This window comes from Electrophorus electricus, chromosome 5, assembly GCF_013358815.1.
Source record: "Electrophorus electricus isolate fEleEle1 chromosome 5, fEleEle1.pri, whole genome shotgun sequence".
NCBI lineage: Eukaryota > Metazoa > Chordata > Actinopteri > Gymnotiformes > Gymnotidae > Electrophorus > Electrophorus electricus.
In genome coordinates this window covers 3,748,403-3,771,959 of record NC_049539.1, presented here as the reverse complement: position 1 = coordinate 3,771,959, position 23,557 = coordinate 3,748,403, and the positions used below count along the sequence as shown (strand labels likewise).

Below are 23,557 nucleotides of genomic sequence, written 5' to 3'. Positions count from 1 at the left end.
AATACTAAGGCCCAATATCTAATGCTCAATACGTTCTGAAACGGTCAAATTAACAGACACATATAAACACATTTGTTCTTTCTGACATTACCACATCATTGTTGCCTAAAGAAGACAGATGGCCACCTTGTGCTCCAGTGTAATGGCCTGAGGTCCCTCAGACCGACTCTCAAGAGCTGACTGAGCTTTCACCAACTTCAGCCCCGATAATCCTGTGCAGATCCACTCTGGTTAAACAGACTTGCTAATTAATTACGGAGTCTGGTGAAGCGCTCGCAAGGATAAACAACAGAAACGACCTTAGGGGAGATGATCAAGGGACCATGTATTAATCAAAGGGCAACTTCAGCACGTAGGGTAATCTTTAATTAATGCATGCAAATATGACTCACCCTCGAGGTCAAACATTCATTATTACAGAGGGAAGGCTGAATGGGGTTTAGATAAGTATCACACTGCAGGGCAGATTTTTTTAGACCTATAATTCTAAATGAGCAAAATCCCCTGGGTGAGTCGCTGCCCATGTGTTGTCCGTCTCAATTACGAGGTGCACAAAACAGAGCAGTGGAGAACCAGCTGTCAGGGGTGCAGCTCTTCCGAGCCTTCCTCAGGTCAGCCACTTACAAACTGTATCACTGGTGCATCACGGCTGGTCCACTGACATGGCTTAACATACATTTTGTTTCTAGCAAAAAAAATTTATTTTTTTCTTCTACCATGCATTCTTTTTTGTTCCAGTTCATTATGTATAGTCCATGCTGGCCGACTAGCGCTGAACACTGAAGAAGCATGTTCCTGAGGCCAAATGTAGGAAAAAATCACGCATCAGTACATTTCAGAAGGAGGTTTGTACATCTTTTATATGTAATATTAGACATAATTATGAAAAAGTAATATAAACGTATTATAAATGTTAAAGACAATGTCACTTAACAATCATCCCTGACAGATGTATTTGAATAAGGTCCACCTATTTTAGCTTATGAGACAACAAAGAATTTTTCTTGGTTGCCCAGTGTAACCTCCAGGGAGAGCACCACAGTTGTTCATCACTAAGTAACGCGGGAAGCTGATTCCTCAAGCAACCTCACCCAAGCTGGATCCTTCCTGTTAGACTGCTGCAGGTATCGAGAGTATTCCATTAGATATGAGCTGGTACTGAGCTCTGCAGCAAGACAGATCTCCAGGACAAGCCAATGAGCCTAGAGAGTGTGGATTAGAATTCTGTCTAAACCCCCGGAACATTTCCGCATGGTTTGAAATACCCCAAAACCTATTTAACCACCACTAACATACCTGCGCAAGCTTTATTTAAAACAACACCTATAAGCAAGGGATGTCCTCAATGCTGCATTCATTCATGTTGACAGTTTTGGTGTCAATCAGAAACCACCTTCCCACAAATAGCACCTGTTTCAGGCACCATGATGCAGCAAAGGTACCAGTCACTTCTTGGCAGTGTAGCCCTGGGCAGTATGATCTGGAAATCGTGAATACTAATAGCTCAGGCTGACAGCACCTCGGAGCAGAGAGAAGTGGGGGAAAAGGAATGAAAGGAGGTGTGAGAGAGAGAATTTGAGAAAGAATGAGACAGAAAGGGGGAGAGAAATAAGAAGAGAGAAAGAGAAGAGACTTTGAATTTGAAAGAGATGGGACAGAGTGAGGAGAGAGAGGAAGACACAGAGTTAGAGAAGGAGCAATCAAGACCAGGGTGGTGGCAGGGTGGTGCATGAGGCAGAGACTAAGAGACAAAGAAAGCCAAGCAAAAAGGAAGGCAGGAGACTGCTGTGTGCACCTTCAGAATGGTGATGTTCCATGTGAAGCTCTCCACTGACTTGTGCTGCTTCCTCCCCTTCAGACCCTCCTTCACTGCCATGTTGTGGAGATTCTCATGGAATTCCATCGCTGAAACGCAGAGCACAGCGGGGTGACAATATTTAATTTGGAATGGAAAGGTTGCCAGTACAATCAAATTCCCAGCTCTGCCAGCACTGACAAAGACTGCTGTTTCTAATAATTGTGAAAATATTGCATTGTCTATATTGTACACTGTGACATGTAAGAATGGTCTAATTTAACCGTTCATTAGATTTGTTTGCTTTCCCTTTATGCCCAACAGTGAAAAAAGCAAAAAGAAGAAATGAAACTTTCACTGATGCTGGCACTGTGAACCTGACATACTGCTTTCATTTTCACCAGTTGAAAGCTTGTTTTCATTCCCACAGCCGGTGATGAAAGAAGGTCTCATTCGGGTTCTGCTTCATGCAACAAGAGATCTCTCAAAAAGCACTTTCCCATCGTGCTATTGAGGGAAGACCTCTGCAGCAGCTGGGAACAGTTGGTTAGGATTAATAGCAGTCGTGTGGTGGGAGGGGGGACAGGCAAGGCTGTCCGTCATCGCCTCGCTGGTGGTGCCAGTTGTGTGGTGGGCATACAGGCAAGGCTGTCTGGTCTCACCTAACTGGCAGTCATGTGGTGGGGGTACAAGACAGGGTTGTCCAGCCTTGCCGGCAGTATTCAGTCCAGTCCGGAACCTGCTGGCCGAGCAGTGCAGAGGAGCACCAGTTGTGTCCCATAGTAGATTGTCCAGGCCAAGGGCCATGAACAGGTGGCCAATCCAGGGGGGGAAAGAATGAAAATAATGGAGAAAAAGTGAAAAATAAAAACTGAGTGAGAGAAAGAGAGGGATAACGTGGGAAGGACGGGCAAGACGCAGAGCCCTTTCACACTGCCTTATCATCCAGACAGGGGGAAGAGACAGGATCCGTCAGGCGAGGAGCTCACTGATTTTTTTCCTCTCTTGCCTAGCAGCTCCAATGTCGTGAAAGACACCTCAGATCTGATAGCTGTCCAAAGGCCTGGGCTGGCAAGAGTACTGCATAACCATCTGGGTCTGCTGTGACTTCCGCATTTCAGATAGATCACATTACTCAGCAGCAATGGGGTGGGGATGGGGGGTGGGGGTTGTGTTGGCATAGCAACCAGCCCCTGACCCTTTCCATAGCAACACTGTGATAAAATAAGTTCAGTGATCTCCACTTCAGTCTTTGTAAGACACACGCAACTGACCTGTAAGATTGTACTCTGACCTTGATGTTCTCGAGATGAAGCCATTACTGTAGACAATAAAAGTGACATTTTATAAATGGCCTGATTGTTTTTAAGGGCTATTTACCTCACTGGTGCACTCTATTGTTTGTGTATATATGTGGGCGTAGGAGTGTGTGTGTGTGTGTGTGTGTGTGTGTGTGTGTGTGTGTGTGTGTGTGTGTGTATAAAACGAGGTGCTGCTGGATTTAACACGTGACGGGGCTAAAGATTGTTGCCAGCACACACACACGCACACGCACACGCGCACACACATCTGACTTCTCCTCATGGCAGGAGTTGCTTAGCAACGTACAGTAGGGTGAGAGTGGGAAAATCCAGGCTGTCGCTCAGTGTGTGTGCTGGAACTTCTTCAAACACCCCATTTCCCCGCAAAATCGAGCTCTGTGACAGCAACACACGCCACAGGAGAGGCTGCCTGACCTTCGTGGCATATAGAAACAGGGTTGGCAGGGTTGCCTCAGACACACAGCTCGACCATTCAAACTGCTGCCATGAAAGCCTTCTTTATTTGGAAAAAGGACAAGCACACGGCACAAACCGAAGTGCTGACTCACTATTCATGCGCAGTTCTTATGACCAAGCTTTGCGTGCTGTTAATCGCAACACCATTTTTATTTGTGTGTTTGAGCTGAAACCATTGAGCAGCATATCATAAAACCAGCCTACGAGTTGTTTCGACCGGGTCTGCCATGAGGGATTTCTGCCGAGGGGGTAATAGAGTCCAAGCTGAGGCTCTGCATTATGTACTGCCTGTGTCACTTTGATTGCAATGCAATTAGCCAGCGCACAGGCTGGAAATGAAAGGGAGTGTTAAATGTGCTCACCCACCGACTGAAAAAAACCCCATCAGTGAGAGGAAAGACAGTCACTCAGCGCTCGCTTTACTGGGCTGGAACATTTACTCAGAGATGCAACTGCAGAACCAAATATTTGGGAATAAGAACTCGAAGTTTGCGTTTATCTCCGAGGTGCTTATAGAAAGACATGGGTCTTCATTGTACACATTAATTATAGCAAGCGTATATGTATTTGGCATTCCACATAAGCCAAAGGGTGCACTGAGTCATTCTCATGGACCTTGCAGAGACTGTACAAGGCTGGAATAATGAAAATGTCTTGCATCTCCCTCTCCACTGTGACCAACTGATGCGACATTCATTCAATTGCTAGGATTATGTAATGTGTCATTTTCTAACAAAAACTTTCAAACCTGCTCATGAAGCTAATAACACATGCTCAAGATGCTGTAGACATATACTGCGCCAAAGGACACTTGCTGCTGTAAGTGAAGGAGATGGTGCAGGTTTGCACAAGTTTCTACAAGTGTCCTGTTTGATACAGCTACCTTCAATTGTTCATCACACGTGCTTCACGTAACCTCCTACACACACACACACACACACACACACACACAAAAAAAATTCCACACAGATTTCTGGCTCTGTGATTCCTTCCATGGAATGCCCAAATGCCAAAAGTATTCAAGAGAATTACTTTAACATTCATCATGTTAAACTGTTCAATACATAATCCATATCTTAAAAGCAAACCCATGTCTGCTGATACTTGTGAACTCCTTCACTGTTGGGAAATTTGATTGATTATTCAGGCCTAGTTTTTGATACAAGAGTTTTCCATTGGGTTCCGCAGGGAATACAGTTAGCATTGACCCACTTCCACCCCCCGAATCACTCCTGACACTGCACTCTTACAAATGCCCCCAGGACTGACACTGATATGATAAGATGTGAATTAATTAACGTGATTCAATTTGGTGTCTACAACATCTTACTTATTACATGTCAACAATATCTACTGAAGTGATGTAACAGAAGGAGAGTAATTTGTTTGCATTTTTCTACTGTTCTTGGCTGACTAAAGTGCCTGATACGAGTAGAGCAAAAGCGGTGTGTGCAGGGGCAACCTCAGAAATTCTGATGTACAGCGTGTGCTCTCTGATGTGCCAGAACAATAGGAAATGAATATTTTATGTGGCCACAACTGCAAATCAATAAAAACGGAGGTCTGGTAACAGAAATCCATAATTTCTTCTTTCGGGAGAGGTGGTATTAAATTCCAGTGAGAATAACATAGTTAAACAGGGGGAAGGATACGCATTTCATTTTAAGAGATGCAGATTTACAAAGCACGGCCAGTGTGTTACAAGCTGTCTGGCACCATAACTGTGTCAGCTGGTTTAAGAAATCAATTCTAACAAACTGAGAGAAACAGGAAATGAGAGTGATTTTATTAGTTCCCTTCTTTGGGCTTAGTAAAGACAGGAACAAACGCTCATCGAGTGAACAGTAAATGGGCTCTGAGAGCTTCCATGACTCCATCAGCTGAGATCAATGTGAACCTGGGCCTGCCTGTTATTTTACCAATCGCTCGTAGAGTCACGAGAAATTTCTAGCATGCTAAATATCTGGACCTGTTGGCAAGTCTAAATCCTGTAGTGTGAAAAGTGTAGACCAGGCTATGACTGGTAGGGAGTGCAATGTTGAGCTACAGCCAATGAGAATGCAAGATATGGAGTGAGGGGAAAACTTGGGGGGGGAGTTTATATGAAATGTACCATGCAGGTTTCCCCTCATTCCATATCATGGTTGTAGCTCACATTTAATTTATGTCAATTTACCCAAAGCAACTTACAATTACAACTGAATTAAACTTGACAGCTAAGGGCCTTGTTCAGGAGCCCAAGTGGTAGGGCTTGAACTAGTAACCTTCTGATTACTAGTCATGTACCTTAACCACTAAGCTACCACTGCATCACGTTCAATACCACTCATAACAACTTCTTATGGGCTATTGTTCCTAGAGGCACCAGGTGTCCGTGCCTGGCGGGAGCAGCACTGTGGGCATTCCTCTGCGCAACCGGGATCGATAGGCAATGAAATGCAGTGAGGAAAAAGAAAAGAGGCAGGGCCCGAGCGCGGAGTAGCGTGTGCTGGCGTTCTCTCTCCCTCCCTTTCATCTGGGGTTGACAGTAAGCAGCTTGCAACTGCTTAACTCATCATAGGTAGCACCGCTTTGATGCTGCTGTGTGGAACCAGTCACTCCATTGCAACATTTTTAATTAGGGAACAGAGGGCCAGAGAACATTCAGAACTGCTGACTAAGTTGTTCTATATAAAGGTCACACAGGTGAAGAGAAAAGCTTATGTAAGTTAAAAAGAAAAGGCTTTACATAAACCAAGTGCCAGCAGAAATAGTTTCTACTCCTTGAATTAATTTATTTATTCTATCTGAGTCTTTAATCTTTGTGTGTGGACTGGCTCATAGCTTGTACTTTTTCAGTAGCCAGTGTGAAGGGAGCTGATAATTTGCCATCCAGGAACCCTGAATGGAACACGATGTCCCTCTCCCTCTCACTCCAACTCTCCGGTTCTCTCGACTCACCTGATTTCTGGACTTGCAGCATCCTGTCATAGACACCCTCCGAGTTTTCCAGCAGCGTCCGGCTGGTTTGAATCATCTGTGAGAGGACAAGGGAACAACAGAAAAACAGAACCATGTAAGCCACAAAACAAACGGCTGAGTAGTCCTTTAGCAGGCTGCAGATAATGGCTACCCACATGTGTGCATTCTCTCTACCGCGCCCATGCTCCGGGCCCGCTGCTAAGTGTTTAGTAATAGCTGTGTATGCTGTGCTATAAAAGATAAGTGACTATAGTCCCGAGAGGCAGCCCAGAGCTGCCCAGCGAAGCCCTGTTTTTCCTAACGCAAGCAAGCACTTATAATGAAGTGAAAATGGGCCGAGTTATGCAACGGACAGAATCCTTTATTTAAAGGGTGCCCACGCCCTACTAGTAGCCGGAGTGGGCACGCATTCAGTCCTGAGAGGCTATTCAGTCAGCCGTGCTCTCTAAGGCAGGCACAGCACACCTTGGCCCTCTGCTCTAGACCTTCACCACACGGCAAAGTTTCCACAAATGGTCCAATAGACTGAAGCCCAAAAGAAAAACACCAGTGGGGTTTTGGGTTCGCAAAACCAAGCTGCCTCCAGACTACACCACTTTACTGTAAACAACAGAAAAACTGTAATACATAAATGTAAGCAAGTTCTGTAAGTAAATAAGACTAAGTAAACTCTACTATCCATCCGCTATAAATCCTCAGAAACTGAAGCACTTTGTCCAGATAACTGAAAACTGGAGGTGTAGTCACAAATGGATGATAATCTTTAAATGTAACTGAAAGGTTTTGATTAGCTAGTATACCTTTGGGAGTCAGATCTCTCCCCAGTGCAATTTTCCCCTTAAATTAAGAACACTCTTCCTGACCTTTTAAAAATCCCAACACAACAAATGCAAAGACATTGGAACTGAATTTGAATCCTTAGGAAAAAGGTGAAAAAACCCTTTTAACCTCTTCCATTTGACAGACACAATAAGCGCCTGAAAAATCTGCAGTTAAATGACAGCTAAAAAAAAAGAAAAAAAAGAAAGAAAAGACATCTCTTCAAATATGAGCCATTAGCTGCTATTTCTTTAAATATAAGCCATTAGCCCTGGCTAAAAAATAATGTATCAACTAAAAATGGAGCAGACTATAAATTGTATTCTGTTGGAGGATTCTGCTAAATATGTTTCAATTAGTTCCAAGGGCACAGGTCTTCATGTAGTACAGATTACACTAATTACTGACTTGTACATGGTGAATAAAAGCATGGCAAGGTCGCATATTAAAAGGCAGATCGACCTCCCTAAGAAACTGGAGGGAGAGAGAGAGCGCGAGTGTGTGCGAGTGTGTGTGTGAGTGAATGTAAGAGAGAGAGAGAGTGTGTGTCAGAGAGAGAGTAGGAGTATGTGAGTAAGTGAGTTTGTGTGTGTGTGTGTGTGTGTGTGTGTTTCTGCGTACATATAGCTGATTTGGCTGCACACTGTGTGTCAGCCTCCTGGTTTTGATGGGCTGTATCCAGCATGTCGTACAGGTCAACAGACAATAGCCTCTCTCTCCAACCAGGAATTACCCAGGCACAGTCATATGAAGAGAGAACAAAGCTGAGAACAAATTCAGTCTGGGCCACATCTGCTCCACAGCTCACTGCATCATCTTCTCAGAAACAATACACACACTGTAGATTTCACAAATGAGAGATTTTTTGAGCAACAGCAAAAACAACTAAAGTCAAAAGTTCCAATGTACAGTCCAACCCACACTTGATCCCTATTCATGTGGGACCATGCTGTTCATGTAACGTCTGATGTGGTTCCCACAGTCAGCCTGCGGGGGGCGGAGGGAAGTGAAGGGGCGGGCAGGTGGGAGTGGCTCTCAAGTCACATTCCACAGCTGTAGCAGCAATCTCAAGGCTGACATGCCCACTGTGATTAGGCTGCTAATGACTGGCCAAATTACAGCCTTGATGGCAGGCCCAGCAGTGCGCAGGGTGTATTTATAGTGTGGAGCACTCGGAAGAGGAGGGGAGGAAGACATCAGCAGTTGAAAAAAAAAATCGTTCATCTTGTATTGATTTTTGAGGCAGGATGGAAAGTCACAGAGTGCGACAAGTGCCAGTAGCCAGTGATCACGTTTGTACTACTGTAAGTCCACTGTAGTATAATACAGTATAGCCAGTATAGTCTACATGCGTATTAGTGTTCCTCCTTTAAAGAAGAAATGGATCACCATTCTGGATTTAGCTAGCCCAATTAAATAAAGGAGAAACGCTTCACCTCAGTTGTAAGACTTCCTTGGTGACAAAATGTGACAATCAAGCACTGTTACCTAGTGCTTTCACTGAAGGCAGCTAGCTCACAGGATAGTCGACATCTCCAATTACATAACACCCAAAACAAAAATGATATAAAAACGTAAATCTTTTTTCATTAACCACTTTTTCAATGTTCATCCTACTGATATAGGGCCATAACAGCGCCACTGATCCATGACAGTGAAGAACAGGCCTACTTCAGAAGCTTGCAAAGCCTGCTGCCAGACTGTGTGTGAAATACAGGGGGAAAATCCATCTTCCAGTGGCATAGAGGATAAGGCCAGCTATCAGTGGCATATGGAACCACCATTTGACTGGAAATGCTGATTGGAATTGCTTCTCCTTCAACCTCATCTGGTTCATCCAGGACCACAGTCCCTTTCATGCATTAAGCAACAGCACCCTTCCTCTGGCATGCATCCGCGATTCTGACTTTGCCGATTTGTGATCATGCATAATCCATATAAATGAAAAGTGCTTACATTTACTATTCCCACCTGTGCCTTCTGATTTATACCTGGCATTCCGGTATCCCTCAGAAATCCTGAACCGTGTACCAGGCATGCTTATCAAATACTGTTGCAGTAACTGTTGCAACCATGACTACCACCCTGCTGGCTCTAGAGAAACATGGTTGCCCTCATAAAGCACATCCACTGATGGAAACTCCAGGACTGAGCCTGCTGAGACAGACTTATTTCTATGTAAAGATGAGACCGGTATAAAAGCAAAACATCACTACCATTCAGAGTTATGCTAATACTATTCACAACCCACCAATCTCCAGAGTCAGCTTTCAGCTATACAGAAAGCACTATTATATGTCTGAAATAGATTTTTTTATCCTATAATTCATGTATGAAGTCGAACTAAAGCTGAAAACATCCTGCATCAAAAATGAATGTCAGACTACCTTTCTCCCTCTACATATAATTGTTTATATTCCGTATTTGGTTTAAAACTCAATTATGCTGGGGTTTATGTTAGATACATACTTGCCAAATAAATGAAGAAATAAATGTTACAGTGATGGAGCAGAATATTGACCAAAAATGTTACATTAGATATTTTGTAATCACTGATATTTAACATGCTATCCAGATCACCCAGCTCCCTTTGGCTTTACTGTATTAGATTAGAGCACTTGTGTATTAGAGAACTTGTGTTCGTTCACTTCTTGCTAAACAGCAGTATTCACATGCAGTAACAAATGGAACAAAGCTACTTCATGCTTTGCATCTCCCAGGCAGACGCCCCAAACAGACCTCTGCCTGACCAGGTGTTACTGATATTCATCCAGCACCAGGCCGTTAACATTAAGATTCATGATCCATTTAACATTTACTCTGCTAAACCATGAAGCAAAATTTTTCTTACCCCACAGAAATGCAGAATAAACTTAGTAAGGTGATGTATGATACAATATAATCAAACTACAGTAGACCTCTGCTGTACATTTTCCTCCTTGAGTTCAAGTTACCAAAAAAAAACAAAAAAAACTGTTCACACACAGTAACATAAAAATAAATCTTCAAAAGTACTCACTGTTTCATACGTGCTGACCACCTTTTTCAGGACATCCGGCAGTATCCCTTGGGCCTCCATGGTGGGGTACTGTTCTTTCAGGTTAAACAACACGACTGGGCTACTGTCTGGTCCCATGAGTCGAGAAGACAGGGCCAGCATGCATTGCTTCAGGTTTGCCACCGCAGACAAACCACACAGCTCTTTAAATGATGCTACAGCATTCTGAGGAAACACGAAGCTACGTCACACCACATGGTCATCAGGAGAACGTTAAACCACAGCACACACTTGTGTTATTTAATTCTATACAATACAAGTCAGCATTTATTTTAGCTTCTGCCAAAACCATAAACAGCTACATGTGACATAACTGCAAATGAAAAAATATGGCCAAAGGCATAAGTAAACTTCCTGATAGTAAAATGTTCCGATCTGTAAATGAATACGATTTGCAACAGGAAGTGGTTTACTGAATGCTTTACCTGCAAGAGTTCTCATAGCAAAGCAAAGCAATGCTTGAATGTGGGGGCCCTGTGAAAAGTCCTCACTGGCTCCCCAACACTTAAACAATAAAGAATCACGAGTACAGGAAGCGATAGTGGGGACACCCAAGATTTGTTGCAGTTCATCAGTTCAATTCATTTTACAGGAACAAGGCTAATAAAATACAGAGCAATTTACTTTAATGGACTGTGTTATAAAACACTAACTAATAATCAACAACAAATAAGGGACAGGTAGTTTGATTTAAAAAATACATTTGCATTATTAAAAATCATTTTGAAAAGGCTGATTCTGTAATAGGACATCTACTAAGAAACAATAGCATTTGTGTACAGACATAAGTCTACATCTTTTTTTTTATATTTTGTAAAACCTTCTCCCTGCTTCTTATATACAATTTTGTAAACAAATAAAGAGACCACTGCAAAATGACCAATTTCTCTGTTTTCTTTATAGATATGTGCTTGAGTACAATGACCTTTTTTAATTCTATAAACTACTGACAACATTTCTCCCATATTCCAAATGAACACAGTCATTTACAGCATTAATTAGCAGAAATGAAAACTGGTCAAAATAACAGAATAAATGCTGTGCTCTCTGGCTTCAAATAATGAAAAAAAAACAAGTTCATATTAATTCTTAAACTCTGATATTTCAGAAGATAAAAATTAGTGTTCCTGAGGTGTAGAGCACTTTCCTCTAATGTTGCAGCCCAAAGTAGGACATATGCACCATATCATCTTGTATCAAATCAAAACTACACATCCTTACTGTCACATATGTAATAGTGAAAACGTCAGTATGAGTCTGTGTTATCAACACCTTTTAAACTGTCAATTCACGGATGTTGGGGTATCTAAGTCCATGGGTCTATGAAGCTGGGTTCTGGGCCAGAATGTCTAAAATATTGCCTAAATTCTCAACCTAAATGGTCTTTTAAGATACATTTATTTCCTATGGGCTGAATGTGTACATTTTTAAAGAAATTAAAAGTAAGTGATCAACCATCATTGTACCAATTTTTAAAATAGCAGTGGGCCTCTTCTTAATGATAAATGGTTTCCCAGTAGAAGCTAGTTTAATCAAGTATAACTACTGGAAGGATAAAAACTGCTCTAAAGAAAAAAGCAATCCAGCTCTATTCTACTTCAATATAGTGCCTAGGGATTCCATTACTTTGTCCACCACCTATATCTCTAACACTTTCTATATTTTCCTTTTAATAACAGCAGGACTGCCTAATCTCCTTTGTGGGATTATTCCTACATGTGCCTGAGGACATACTAACCTTCAGCGATTTTCCATATTAAACAAGAATTTGACCAAGCTGTAACCTGTACAACTGAAGTTTCAATTTTCATTAACACCAACACTAAATATGTTTGGGGGCTTTACCAGTCTTTCAGTAGGCTTTGAAGCAACATTCTATCCATCCCACCAGTTGTCAACATTAAGGGATTATATGAAATCTGATTAAATCTGTGCTTGTGGCTTTGTTTTGCTTTACCAAGTTTCAGTGCACAAGTCTTGTTGAAGCAAAGCAAACTTTAATCTGTGTTTGACTCTGGGGTCAGTTCTCTAACACGTTTTTCATTATCAAGCAACACAAAAAGGAGAAATAAAAAAGAAATGATTTCATACATGTCTGTCCAAATGCTCTCAGTGCTTTGCTACAGTTTATGGAAATAATTTAAAAGAGAGCAAAGACCAATTCACTGCCCCAAATTCTAAACTGCAGAAAAATAGAATCATTCCCTACCTGCATGTTCTCTCGAAGGTCAGCACCCTCTCGAAGTGGCTGTGTGGCAGTCTTAAAAACCTCGTCCACAGCCTTGATGAGTAGAATCCTCATGGTGGCATACTCCCGGTTCCTTTTCACCTTGCGGACAGAGAGCCCTCTCTTATGGGGCTTGCCCCCACCTCGTCGATTGGTGATGGCCACGTGGACAAACAACCAAGCATGAGGAAGCATTTCGCCAGTCAGTGACTGAAGAGGAATATGTCTGAAGCCTGGCTGTAGACACTCAAAAGGAATAGTGTACTGACCAATAAACTCATCTCCGATATAGTCATCATCCAGAACAACAAAGCGGACCATGGCCAGCTCAGGAAGGTTAATCTGAAACTCAAAACTCTCATCAAAGAGTGGGTTGTCCCCATTCTGATTGACCGTTTTAGTCCTTTGCTCAGCACAATCAGCAGGAATGCCATGGATCTCAACATAGACATATGGGTCTACAACATCACCCTTGGCACCTGAACCCTTGGGTTTGGGGAAATTTTGTCCACTAATGATCTTTATGTGAAGCAGTTGTGGAGATACTCCGGGTACAGAATCTTTTGTATTGGCACTAAAATAAGACACCTGTTCCCTCATTATGGCTGGACGCAGCACATATCCACAGTTCCCATTTTGTCTGAACCAGCCAATGTTCAGGTCCATCATCAGACCTGGGGTTTGGTAGTTCATTGCCACAATCTGGCAACCACACTTCCAAAAGTCCTGAGGGTTCATATTGCTTGAATCAATTCGCATTGGGCTAGGGTAAACCCTAGCAAGGAACTTCTTGTTATAATTTACAAATTCACCAGGGTAATCAGTGGCACATTTGCTGGCAAACACCTCATTGAAAGAGCAAAGCTCCCAATGTTTCTGGCTCTCAAATGCTGTCTGAAAGTCCTTGAACTGAATGGATTTACACAAGGTCACAAGGTCAGACAAGTCTTTGGAGAGTTGAAACTTTTTGGGTTGAGTAAGAGTCTGTTGTTCTCCTTCATTGTTCAGTCGCTGAGACATTTCTGCCCCTTCATCCTCGTCAGTCACTTCCCCCTCAGAGCTTGTAGATGTGCTGCCTAGCTTCTTTCCTTTCAAAAGAATCTTCCCTTTCAAATCATTGGGGGAGGGAAGGTAGTTGTCTTCAGGTTTGGGTGGATCAGTGTAAATTTTGTCCCCAAGGATTTTCTTGAGGTGCTGATACATTAATTTCTGTTGCTTTAGGGAACAATGATTCTCCAAACACAGAATCAGGGGAAATTCAGATGCCACAAATGCGTATTTGTTTATGATGTCAATGACACTGCGAAAGACAATCTGTGAGGTCATGGTATGGCCAGTGTAAATTACCGGCTCATTGTCTGGCCCATCCCAAACATCCAGCTCTACGCTCCGACATCCCATCTTCAGGGCACGGATATAGCCTGTGATATCTGAGGGGCCCCTGAACTGGTCCTCAATCAGGTAGGTGTTGTGAGATGAGTTGATGTAATAGTGAGACAAGGGCTGGTTCATGTCTTGGCACACTGTCTTTTGTTCTGGATCAAAAATGTGGCAGTCATTAGACATAAGATAGTTTGTAAATCCATCCAAAGAGAGCCATCCCTTGAGTTGACCCTCTTTAGTTGGTTCATATTGCCGAATTACCTCCAAGCTTGTGTCTTCGCTCACTTCGGCCATTCCTTGTTCTGCCTCTAAAAATATCATTAAATCCTTGGTATCAAGAAATTCTTTGTTACTAGAGAACTGAACAAGCAAAAAGTATATTTCTGGTCTTGTGCAAAGATCATGGTACATCTCAACAAACTCCTCTTTAATGACATCACACCCAATCTTGTCTTTTGCTTTGTGCAACTCTTTAATCTTCAGCTCTATTTTCACATTTTTCAGTCCAGGATTCAGTTTTTTGATCAACTGTACAGCAGTACAAAGGCTGATGCTATTGCTGCCACTGACATCGGCATCATCAAAGAGCTCCCCAAGCCAAGAAGAGCGAAGATTGTTCTGACTGCTTTCAATCATGTTCAGGGTGTGTTTACCATAGGATATCAGGTACCTGAGTCCTGTCACCCATATGTTAGCTACATCTGCTGTGTTTGCAACTAAATCCAGAGACTCATAATTCTCCCCATAAATAATAGAGAATGCACTGTCCTCTGAAATCTGATCGTAAATGCCATTGGTCCTGAAAGTGTCTGTGTTCTTGCCAGTCCGCACTTCCTTAATGGACTTCACATCAATCTTGGCTTTGTCTGACTCCTTTTTTGACGGTTCCCACCTAAGAGACTGCATGTCCGCATCGAGGAGGAAGTAGCGATGATACACTCTGGAATTGGACCGCACCTTCCTCAACTCAGAACCATCCACCATGGCATTAATGCAGTCACTGGCACTGCTGATCTTCTTTTCAGTGGGCATGCTGCTAAAGGAAACTGTTTTCTTCCTCTCTTTTCTTTGCCTTGAGCCATCCTGTGATAAAACAGAAATTAGAATAAGTATCACTAAAGTTCAGGGAGCCAATAAATAAAATGAATCAAACTCACTTAAAATACAATTTCATTGACTGACTAATCAAAATCATAGTTTTGGCCTGTACAATTATGTAGCTGTGGAAAAAAAATCTAACAAAGTCAAGTTCCAAATAGCACTACAGATTTCATTACGTGTACACATCAAAAATTAAATGCCATTTCTGAATGTGTGGTCTTTGTTCTGATGACTTCAAAAATGTAATAAACCTGAGGTACAGAAGTTCGACTGCACATACAGAGCCAGTTTATTAAGGCTAATTCCACCCCCCACCCCCCAAAAAAACCACCCCATTCACATTTATGGCATTTAGCTGACGCTTTTATCCAAAGCAACTTACAATTATGACTGAGTACACCTTGAGCAATTGAGGGTTAAGGGCCTTGCTCATGAGTCCAACAGTAGCAACCTCCTGATTACAAGTCAAGTCCCTTAACCACTGAGATACCACTGCCCCCACCCCCCACCCCAAAAAAACAAACAAACACACAAACACAACAGCAAAATATGCAAAACTATAATCACAAGAAAAACTGTCCAAAGACAACAAACAACCTTACTGTATTTCCTGTGCTGACAAATGCTGTTTGTACCTAGGAGTTACACTGCAATTCTATAACATTTTTCAAACATATATTTTCAAATCATAATCCTTTTTCCTGTGCTTCTGTGCATCTGTGTGTAAACACTTTTCTTCTTAGCCATACTTTACTCATTCACTTATTCAATTGTCTATTTCATTTTTAATTATGCTATATTGCAGGCAGCACCTAAACTGATTTGCTATTTGTTGAGATAATTATGCTCTATTGCAAGCAGCACCTAAACTGCTTTGCTATTTGTTGGTCATAATATGAGTTATGTCACTGGACTAGCAATATTTTTACATCACTACAGCTTAAAAGCAATAATGGGAGACAAAGAAAACAGGATGCAATATGGAAAAATACTAAGAAACACTTCCCAAGGAAGTGACAAACTGACAAGTCTAGGCTATATAGGGGTCATCAATAAGTCTGTACATGAATAAAAACTGTTGTGTCAAAACATTTGTCAACTGAAGAAAAAGGAATGGCACCTGCCAATAACAGAGCAAGAGCCTCCTTGCTCAAAGCGCTCTGTAATCACTCTGCTGCAACTCCACTCCAGCTTTTCTCATTTCCGCTCCTCACTCGCTCCTTGCTCAGAAAGCTCTGCAGTCCCTCCACTCCAACTCTGCTGCAGTGTCTTTACTTTCCCATTCTATTTTCCCATTTACTTTCCTTTCTCCCCGCTCAAGCCAGAAAAAAAATGCTTGTTTTAATATGTATAAAAAATGTTGTTCTTAGCTTAATAAAAATAAGATAAAACACACTTTAAGAAAAGTGTCTAGTTTTATTGAACTGAAGGAAAACCAGCAGCAGGCTGCAAACATTTTTTTCATCTAAAATTCTTTTAACCAAAAACAAAACTGTTTCTCCTACTGTTCATTGTATAAGGGCAGTTCCCATTAGATGAAAAGCTGTGTTTTCAAGACTCATGTCTTTTTAGGTTCCATATCGCATCCTTTGTGGTAGTAACAACCTCACCATACTTGTGTTTACCATTATGACTTTTAATTAGGGACTTCCAATTTTGAAATTTTTTTAATCCTGGTCTCTGTGAAAATACCTGTGAAAAATGTACAGTGCAATTCCATCATGGGCCTGTGTCAGGTGTTGCAATGGAGCTGTACTAGAGTGATATTAATGCAACAGAAAATGCCAACACTCCATCTTTAGGAAAACCCGCTCCTCGCTCTGGGCAAAATTAAGTTGCACTGCTCCACTCTCACTCCACATCGCTCACACTCTCTGACCCACACATATCAGCTGACTTTAGTCTCTATGCCTCTATCAGAATAACAAGGTATGGCATCATTTAAAATGTTACAAATAGCCTACTATCATTTTGAACTGTATTACTATAACACACAGCCTTACAACTATGTCGCAGACATGAAAAGACTAGGACTGGCTCTCAATACTGGCCACTTTGAGCTTTTGGTCTCATTTTGTCAGAAGCCAACACTGTGATGACCTCTGAGTATACAACTCAATTTTGAGGAGCAGTTAATGTTAATGTTAATGAGTAGCAGCTTTGGATGACCAAGAGTGGGCAATCCAACGGTTGTGCTAAAGCCAGAGAGGTGCAAATCAGGTGCCGGAGAGGAAATGTGGAGCCTCCTTACATGGGTGCAAGGCGGCAACTCTGAAAACCTCTTGGACTAAGGCATTCATCCATCAATTAGACTTTAGGCTAACCATGTGATGATGCACAGGGGTGGGCCTTTATTTACCAGAAGTAACAGCTCCCAAGAAAAGACATCTAAAGTGTTGTAGACTGAAGTCTGTTTAGCTGGGTCAAAAAAGTCTAAACTTCCTGTTGGAAATAATTAAGCTTTTGAGGTCAGTGCAATTTATGTTTGGGGTATTCATTGTGCTTTTCAAGAATAAAAAGCTTCGCATCGTTATTTTATCAACAATGCCCTTTCATTGTGCACAGGCAAAAAGAAAACCGTGCTATATCTTTGCCATCATTTACTGCACAGCAATTGTTGGTACTCCTGAAGCAGCATGAGAAATGTATGCTAAACCCATCCTGCATTTGTGTCCAATACAGAAAATTTCATAACACTCTTTTTTAATGTCCATATTTAAATCATTTTTCATGGTCTGGCAGCAGTCAGTGATCCAAATGTAACATCCATTACTGGGCTTTTAGGCTGACTGAGTCATGCTAAATGCAGACTTAAACAGGCCTATGGTCTAAGCTTTTGACACACATGCGCAATAGAAACCAGAGAGTGGAAATGTTAAGTTGAAACTTAACTGGCATTATTGCACTGCAAAGATAGTGAAGATGTTTGGTTAAGTCAAGAACAGGCAATAGCTAGTATGCTGTATTGCAAAATCACCAAAAAGTATTGAGAAACAAAAATGCACCCACAAAGGCATACAAAAGTGTGCGAAATGTGTACCTGTAATGCTTTCTGTTATAGCTAGTAATTGACTGTAAATGTTTCTGCAATTCTTGATCTTAAGGTCCTGTAAAATGCTAATACAATGGTCTCTGCTTTCTAAATTCACCTCCAAAAATATGTCACTGTGGAAGATGCATCTCTAGTAGTTCATTTTCTCCAAGTTCCCTGTGAGTAACTGAATTTAAATAAGCTGTATACTGAGATTTAAAGGAAAAGCTCTCATATAACATAGAGGTAAAACAGAAGTCAAAATGACTATGCAGGGCCTTCAAGGGGTGTCACCAATACAATGTGAGTTAGCATTTTCTTATTATAGATTTGTGAAGATAAAAGCAGTGTAGTGCCTTCAGCAAATTCCTTTGCACAGCCACTGATCAGCAGAGGCATGCTGGGTATTTTTTTCCCCATGCAGGTTTATTTTAAAATATATTTAAATACCAGCATCCATATTAAAGGAGGACACCTGCTGCCATGAAAAAAAACTTGGGTCCTGTTTATTTATTTATTTTTACCAATCAATCCTAAGCAATTCAGGATGAGATGGAAACCTTGTGTACTTCACTACAACTTTGAAACCCTCCCCCCCACACACACACACACACACATTTTAGATGTGCGGGGGGGGGGGAGAGATTGTAGTGAAGTACACAAGGTTTCCGTCTGTGTGTGTGTGTATGTGTGTGATATATATATGTGTGTGTGTGTGTGTGTGTGTGTGTGTGTGTGTGTGTGTGTGTGTGTGTGCGCATACCTACTTGTAACAGTGTATTAGAAAAAGAAAAAAAACATTGAAAATTGCAGTCAAACAACATTTTCTTCACAGCAGATAGTGTGCAAAGTCCTCTGAAAGAATTTGAGTTTGTCAACAAAACAACCAGGCTAGACAAGAAATAAAAGAAGACCATAAAGTATTTGAAGTCAAGGATTTAGACTTATAAAGAGAGAAACCCTTTTCCGAATAGGAAAAAAAAGAAAATTCTTAAATCTCTTACTAAAAGTCTGAACACATGACTAAATATAATACTGATCTAGGACAGAAATGCAGATTGTTTTCTTGTGTATGGACAGACATTGCATATGTATTGACCTTAAGGCAGGGTCATTCTATAAACAGTCCTGGTTCCTGTTCTGCAGCCTCCTACGGATTTCCTCTCACGGCGTGCAAGGAAAGCCCTCACATCCCCAGGCTGGAAAAACAATGCTGAAAAACCACCCATAGTGTCTGAGATCATGTTTTTTTATTTCCTGCAAAGTATATTTGTGTGCTCTTACAAAAGTGCCACTTCTCAGCCCTTTTGGGAAACGGTCAGATGTTTCTGTGGCTATGCACATGACTTGATTAAGATTCACATAAAACACAGGTACCCTTAACATGGAGTTTAGACAAGCTTTTTAATGCTCTTTATAAAGTTTAGTTATCTCTTTCCAATGGTGTTGATGTTTCACAATAGGCAACTTGATGAGACTAAATGAATTTAAAAGGTCATTCTCTAGTTTAAACAAGGCGAGACAGCAGACAAAAACCCCAGGGATTACGCTCATAAAACATGAAGTCAAATAAATGATGCAAAATGTAAAACAAATCGTAGAACAGTTTTATTTTCAGATTTTCTACTTTAAACTATATACAAAGTCAAACTTAAAAGATGTATAAATCGCAACATATTATGCTATTTTCGCTAGCGTCTGTTGCAATTTTTAAGATTCAGTGCTTTTCAGCTTCCGTATACGGAATTAAACTTCTGATCCAACAGAAAATGTGATGGTTTGTCAAATGGCACTGATGATGGCATACTGATGTGGGTAGATTTAGAGTGGTTGGCTTTTTTCTGCATTCTGTCTGTTTTTTCCTGATAAGGGACCATTCCCAGAGCCTGGTTCAAAATCCCCTAATGTATTGAGAGGCTTTCTCTGGTTCAATGCACAACTCAGAACTGTCCACCCATTTTGAGGTTTTCACAACTCATCTACCTGTCTTTAATGTCTAAGCTTCAGCTGGGCTACAGTAATTACACTACTGGCATGCAGACTACCTCAAATGAGCATCTGTTTTTAAAAAAAAATCTCAATACGAGATCATGGATTATTGTACAACAAAATAAACTTTAATGTAATCAGTTACTTTTTAAAATGTATTTATTTACAAGTTTGTATAAAACATGCAATGCCTGGAAAATCTAGGATGCCTTTACACTGAGAAAATGCATTCAGCCTAATATCAAAACTGAAAGTTACGATCTTTATAAACAAGTCAAAATCCCTTTGGTTTTTATGACTGAAAACAGTGACTACAAATAACCCAAACAGATCGTAACTTAGAACGTGTAAGGTAGCCGCTAAACAATCTGCCAAGTCCCAAGAGAGGCTTAACCTGATAACTGCTGAACCTGTCCAGCTACCTTCAACACACCATGAGCCCGTTTCGAACATCCTGAGTTGCAGATGCGCACACTGGGGACTCACAGACCATCTGAAGTGCACTACTGCTGATCTGAAGGCTTATTAATTTTCCAAAAAAGGTGGCTGATCTTGGTTTGGGTCTAAAATCGACAGTGCTGGCCAGTATGATTGGTGTACTTCAATACATGGTACACTTCTGAACAATTCCTCTTTCTTCTAAGCAAGACTCCATTGCATCCTAATCAATGTAACACCTAGAAATACGATACCTCTCTGAGTAGGCCAGCGTTGACTACAGAATCCCCATAAGTTTAGTAAATGCATGAATTTCAGAGTTCTGTGAATATTTAATGAATTTCCCCCTCATGAAATGAGTTATAAACAATTATGCTAACACCTTTAGCACCTGTTGTCATTCAAGGAACAGTTTTCAGCTTTTAGGGGTTTTTTTCATTAGATAACAACTGTATTCTTTCTGTTCTTTCCAGGACTGTGTCTTAGCATGAATTTAGAACAATGTTCTCAAAGAACTGTGCATGCAAATTTCCACATTTAAATATAAGAACAAAAGCTGATCTGTGAAGTACCCGGGAATCACCTGGATTGGCCCAAATACAACAGGGCAAACAAAAATGTCGAGTAAAATAAGATAAATAATGACATTCATCGTCACTTTGCCTTTCTGTATTAATTCAGCTAAAATTTCATAATCATGCACAGTGCATGGGGCCAAGCCTGAGGGCACTGTGTCAGCACACAGTGCACAAAATTTTCAATAACTAACTTCATCTGCATTTTTATCCTTACTGCCTTCTAGCTGGCAAAAGCCAACAATCTGAAACAGCAGTTTAGATCAAATGTGGCCAAGGAGTCCATATCAAATATTCACAAAAGACCAAAAAAAAGAAGAAGATATTTCCATGATAACAAAATAAAATACCTTTAATTGACAAAGGAAATGGAATAAAGAAGCTCGAACCAGCACCTTTAATCAGTAAGAGGCATCTAGCCAGTGGGTTTAACCTCAGGGCCTCATCCACTAAGTGCCATCGCAAGAAATTAAATTACTGTTGGGACACAATCACGAGTTTCTCAAATCTCACCACATTACTGCAATTATACCAACAAATTGCAGCATGCAAGGTCACACAGCCAAATTCAATAACGGCAGCCTGGCGGAAATGCTGTCAATAGCTCCCTTTTCAGAGTCAGGCTTAGAATATGTGACCTAGCACATGCTGCCAATGCTAGTACTCTATAGGCAAAGATTCTTTTCTAAACATCATGAGAGGTCCTATGACAAACGATCAACAACTTGAAAAGCTATCCTCTCTAACTGTAATTAAATTTAGTTGGCTGCTTTTAGCTACAGGCTAAATACAAAATGGACTTCCACAAATATGTTGTGGTGTTGGTTGCAGTAATGCCATGGGGATTAAAGGGTTAATGTTTCATTGCCTCAAGCTAATGAAAAACTGATGAAAAAAGGCCATCTTAAATAAGTAGATCAAACTAGTTAAAAAATACAGACAAAAGCACAGACATAATTTATGTTAAATACAACAACACAGCTTTACTGGAAAAATCTTCATTAAATACTTTGAATTTGGCCAACATAACTTGATTCAAATGCATAAATTTATAGAACTTCCACAATAATAAAATAGTATAATTATTTTAGCCAGTACTTTCTGATAGCCAGAAAGTTAAACAGTAAACATTAAAAAAAATATATATATATTTAAAAAGCAACAAAATGTAGGTATCTGTAAATAACTTTTAAATGCCTAGGGGCACTCTCCACTGCATGGAGATGAGTTATGGATTAAGTATGCTAGCTGAACTAAATGTTAATTTCATGAAAACAAAACAGAATAAGGTAGTTTGGCAACAATGTGGAGAGGGGTATAAGGTTGTCCAGGTAAATTATATACTTGAATCCCATGACCACTTTGTAAATATAACAATAATCTAATATGCAATTAGAAATGTGTTCCAATCTATTAATTACAGTGGTAGCAGGAGGTAAACACATGAAGCAAAGTTGTGTACAGAAGAATCAATGCACAGAGACAGATGACATCAGGCCTTGCAAGTACTGGAGTGCCAGAAATGAAAACTGGACTGTGTAGATCAGAAGTGCACTGAGGATTCACACATAAGAACAAAACACGTTACACAATGTGCCACAGGTGAAAAAGTAGAATTGTTGCCTACAAAGGATGTTGTTGAGGGTACATGAGCAAGATGGTGTCAATGTCTGAGAGTCATTTAATTTAAACTAGCAGTTAAACTGAAATTGGGACGTTGTGAAATCCCTAATTTTCAGATAACTATGGTTGAGACCTAGAGTAGAGTCATTGTTACAACTGCTACCAGACTCACAGCACAGCAACAAATATGGGAGGCAATATTCTACAGTTACACTTCAGGAGAAACAGCTCAATCTCCAAAATAAAATTAAGATAGTTAAGCTTAAGCGTCAATTTTAAATTACCCTTGTAATTTGTAATGATTTAAATATCTAATGAAGGACTATATCACTGCAAGCCTCATCAGCATTTACTTAACTAAAACAGGCATTAAAGTATTATAACCCATCATGCAAATTGGATTTTTTTTTTTTCTTGCTCATACCATGTCTAACTGTGTTTTTACAAACAAGAGACCCTCATGTGGTCTTGGTGGACATGCTCAAATACTGTCAGCCAACATTTGGAGAGAGTGGCATGGCAATGGTAGCCATCTCTCAAAAGAGTCCATTCTTCTAGTGGGTAATCCTTATTGGCCATACTAACGCATTCCTTCAGGATGCCCAAAACTAATTTGTATCAATCCAGTTACTTAGCACTAGTCTGTCGATGATGTATCAACACCACTTAATAACAAACACTATTAGTGGTGTTAAATAAGGAACTGGTAGTTGCCTCTTAATTTTATTCTCTATACAGAACTGTTCTCATGAAAAAAAATAGCATTGGCCATCCTTCAT

General features: G+C 40.7%; 1 protein-coding gene across 1 annotated transcript in view; it reads right to left on the bottom strand.

Moving 5' to 3' along the window:
- The window catches only part of LOC113578812 (inactive phospholipase C-like protein 2), a 32,299-nt gene that overhangs the window by 1,154 nt on the left and 7,588 nt on the right, over nucleotides 1-23,557 (bottom strand). The window contains exons 2-5 of the mRNA XM_027012277.2: nucleotides 12,621-15,104; nucleotides 10,373-10,576; nucleotides 6,514-6,589; nucleotides 1,796-1,905 (exon numbers count right to left, since the gene is read on the bottom strand). Coding sequence (XP_026868078.2) covers nucleotides 1,796-1,905; nucleotides 6,514-6,589; nucleotides 10,373-10,576; nucleotides 12,621-15,104 — 2,874 coding nt within the window. The remainder of the gene's footprint in view (nucleotides 1-1,795; nucleotides 1,906-6,513; nucleotides 6,590-10,372; nucleotides 10,577-12,620; nucleotides 15,105-23,557) is intronic.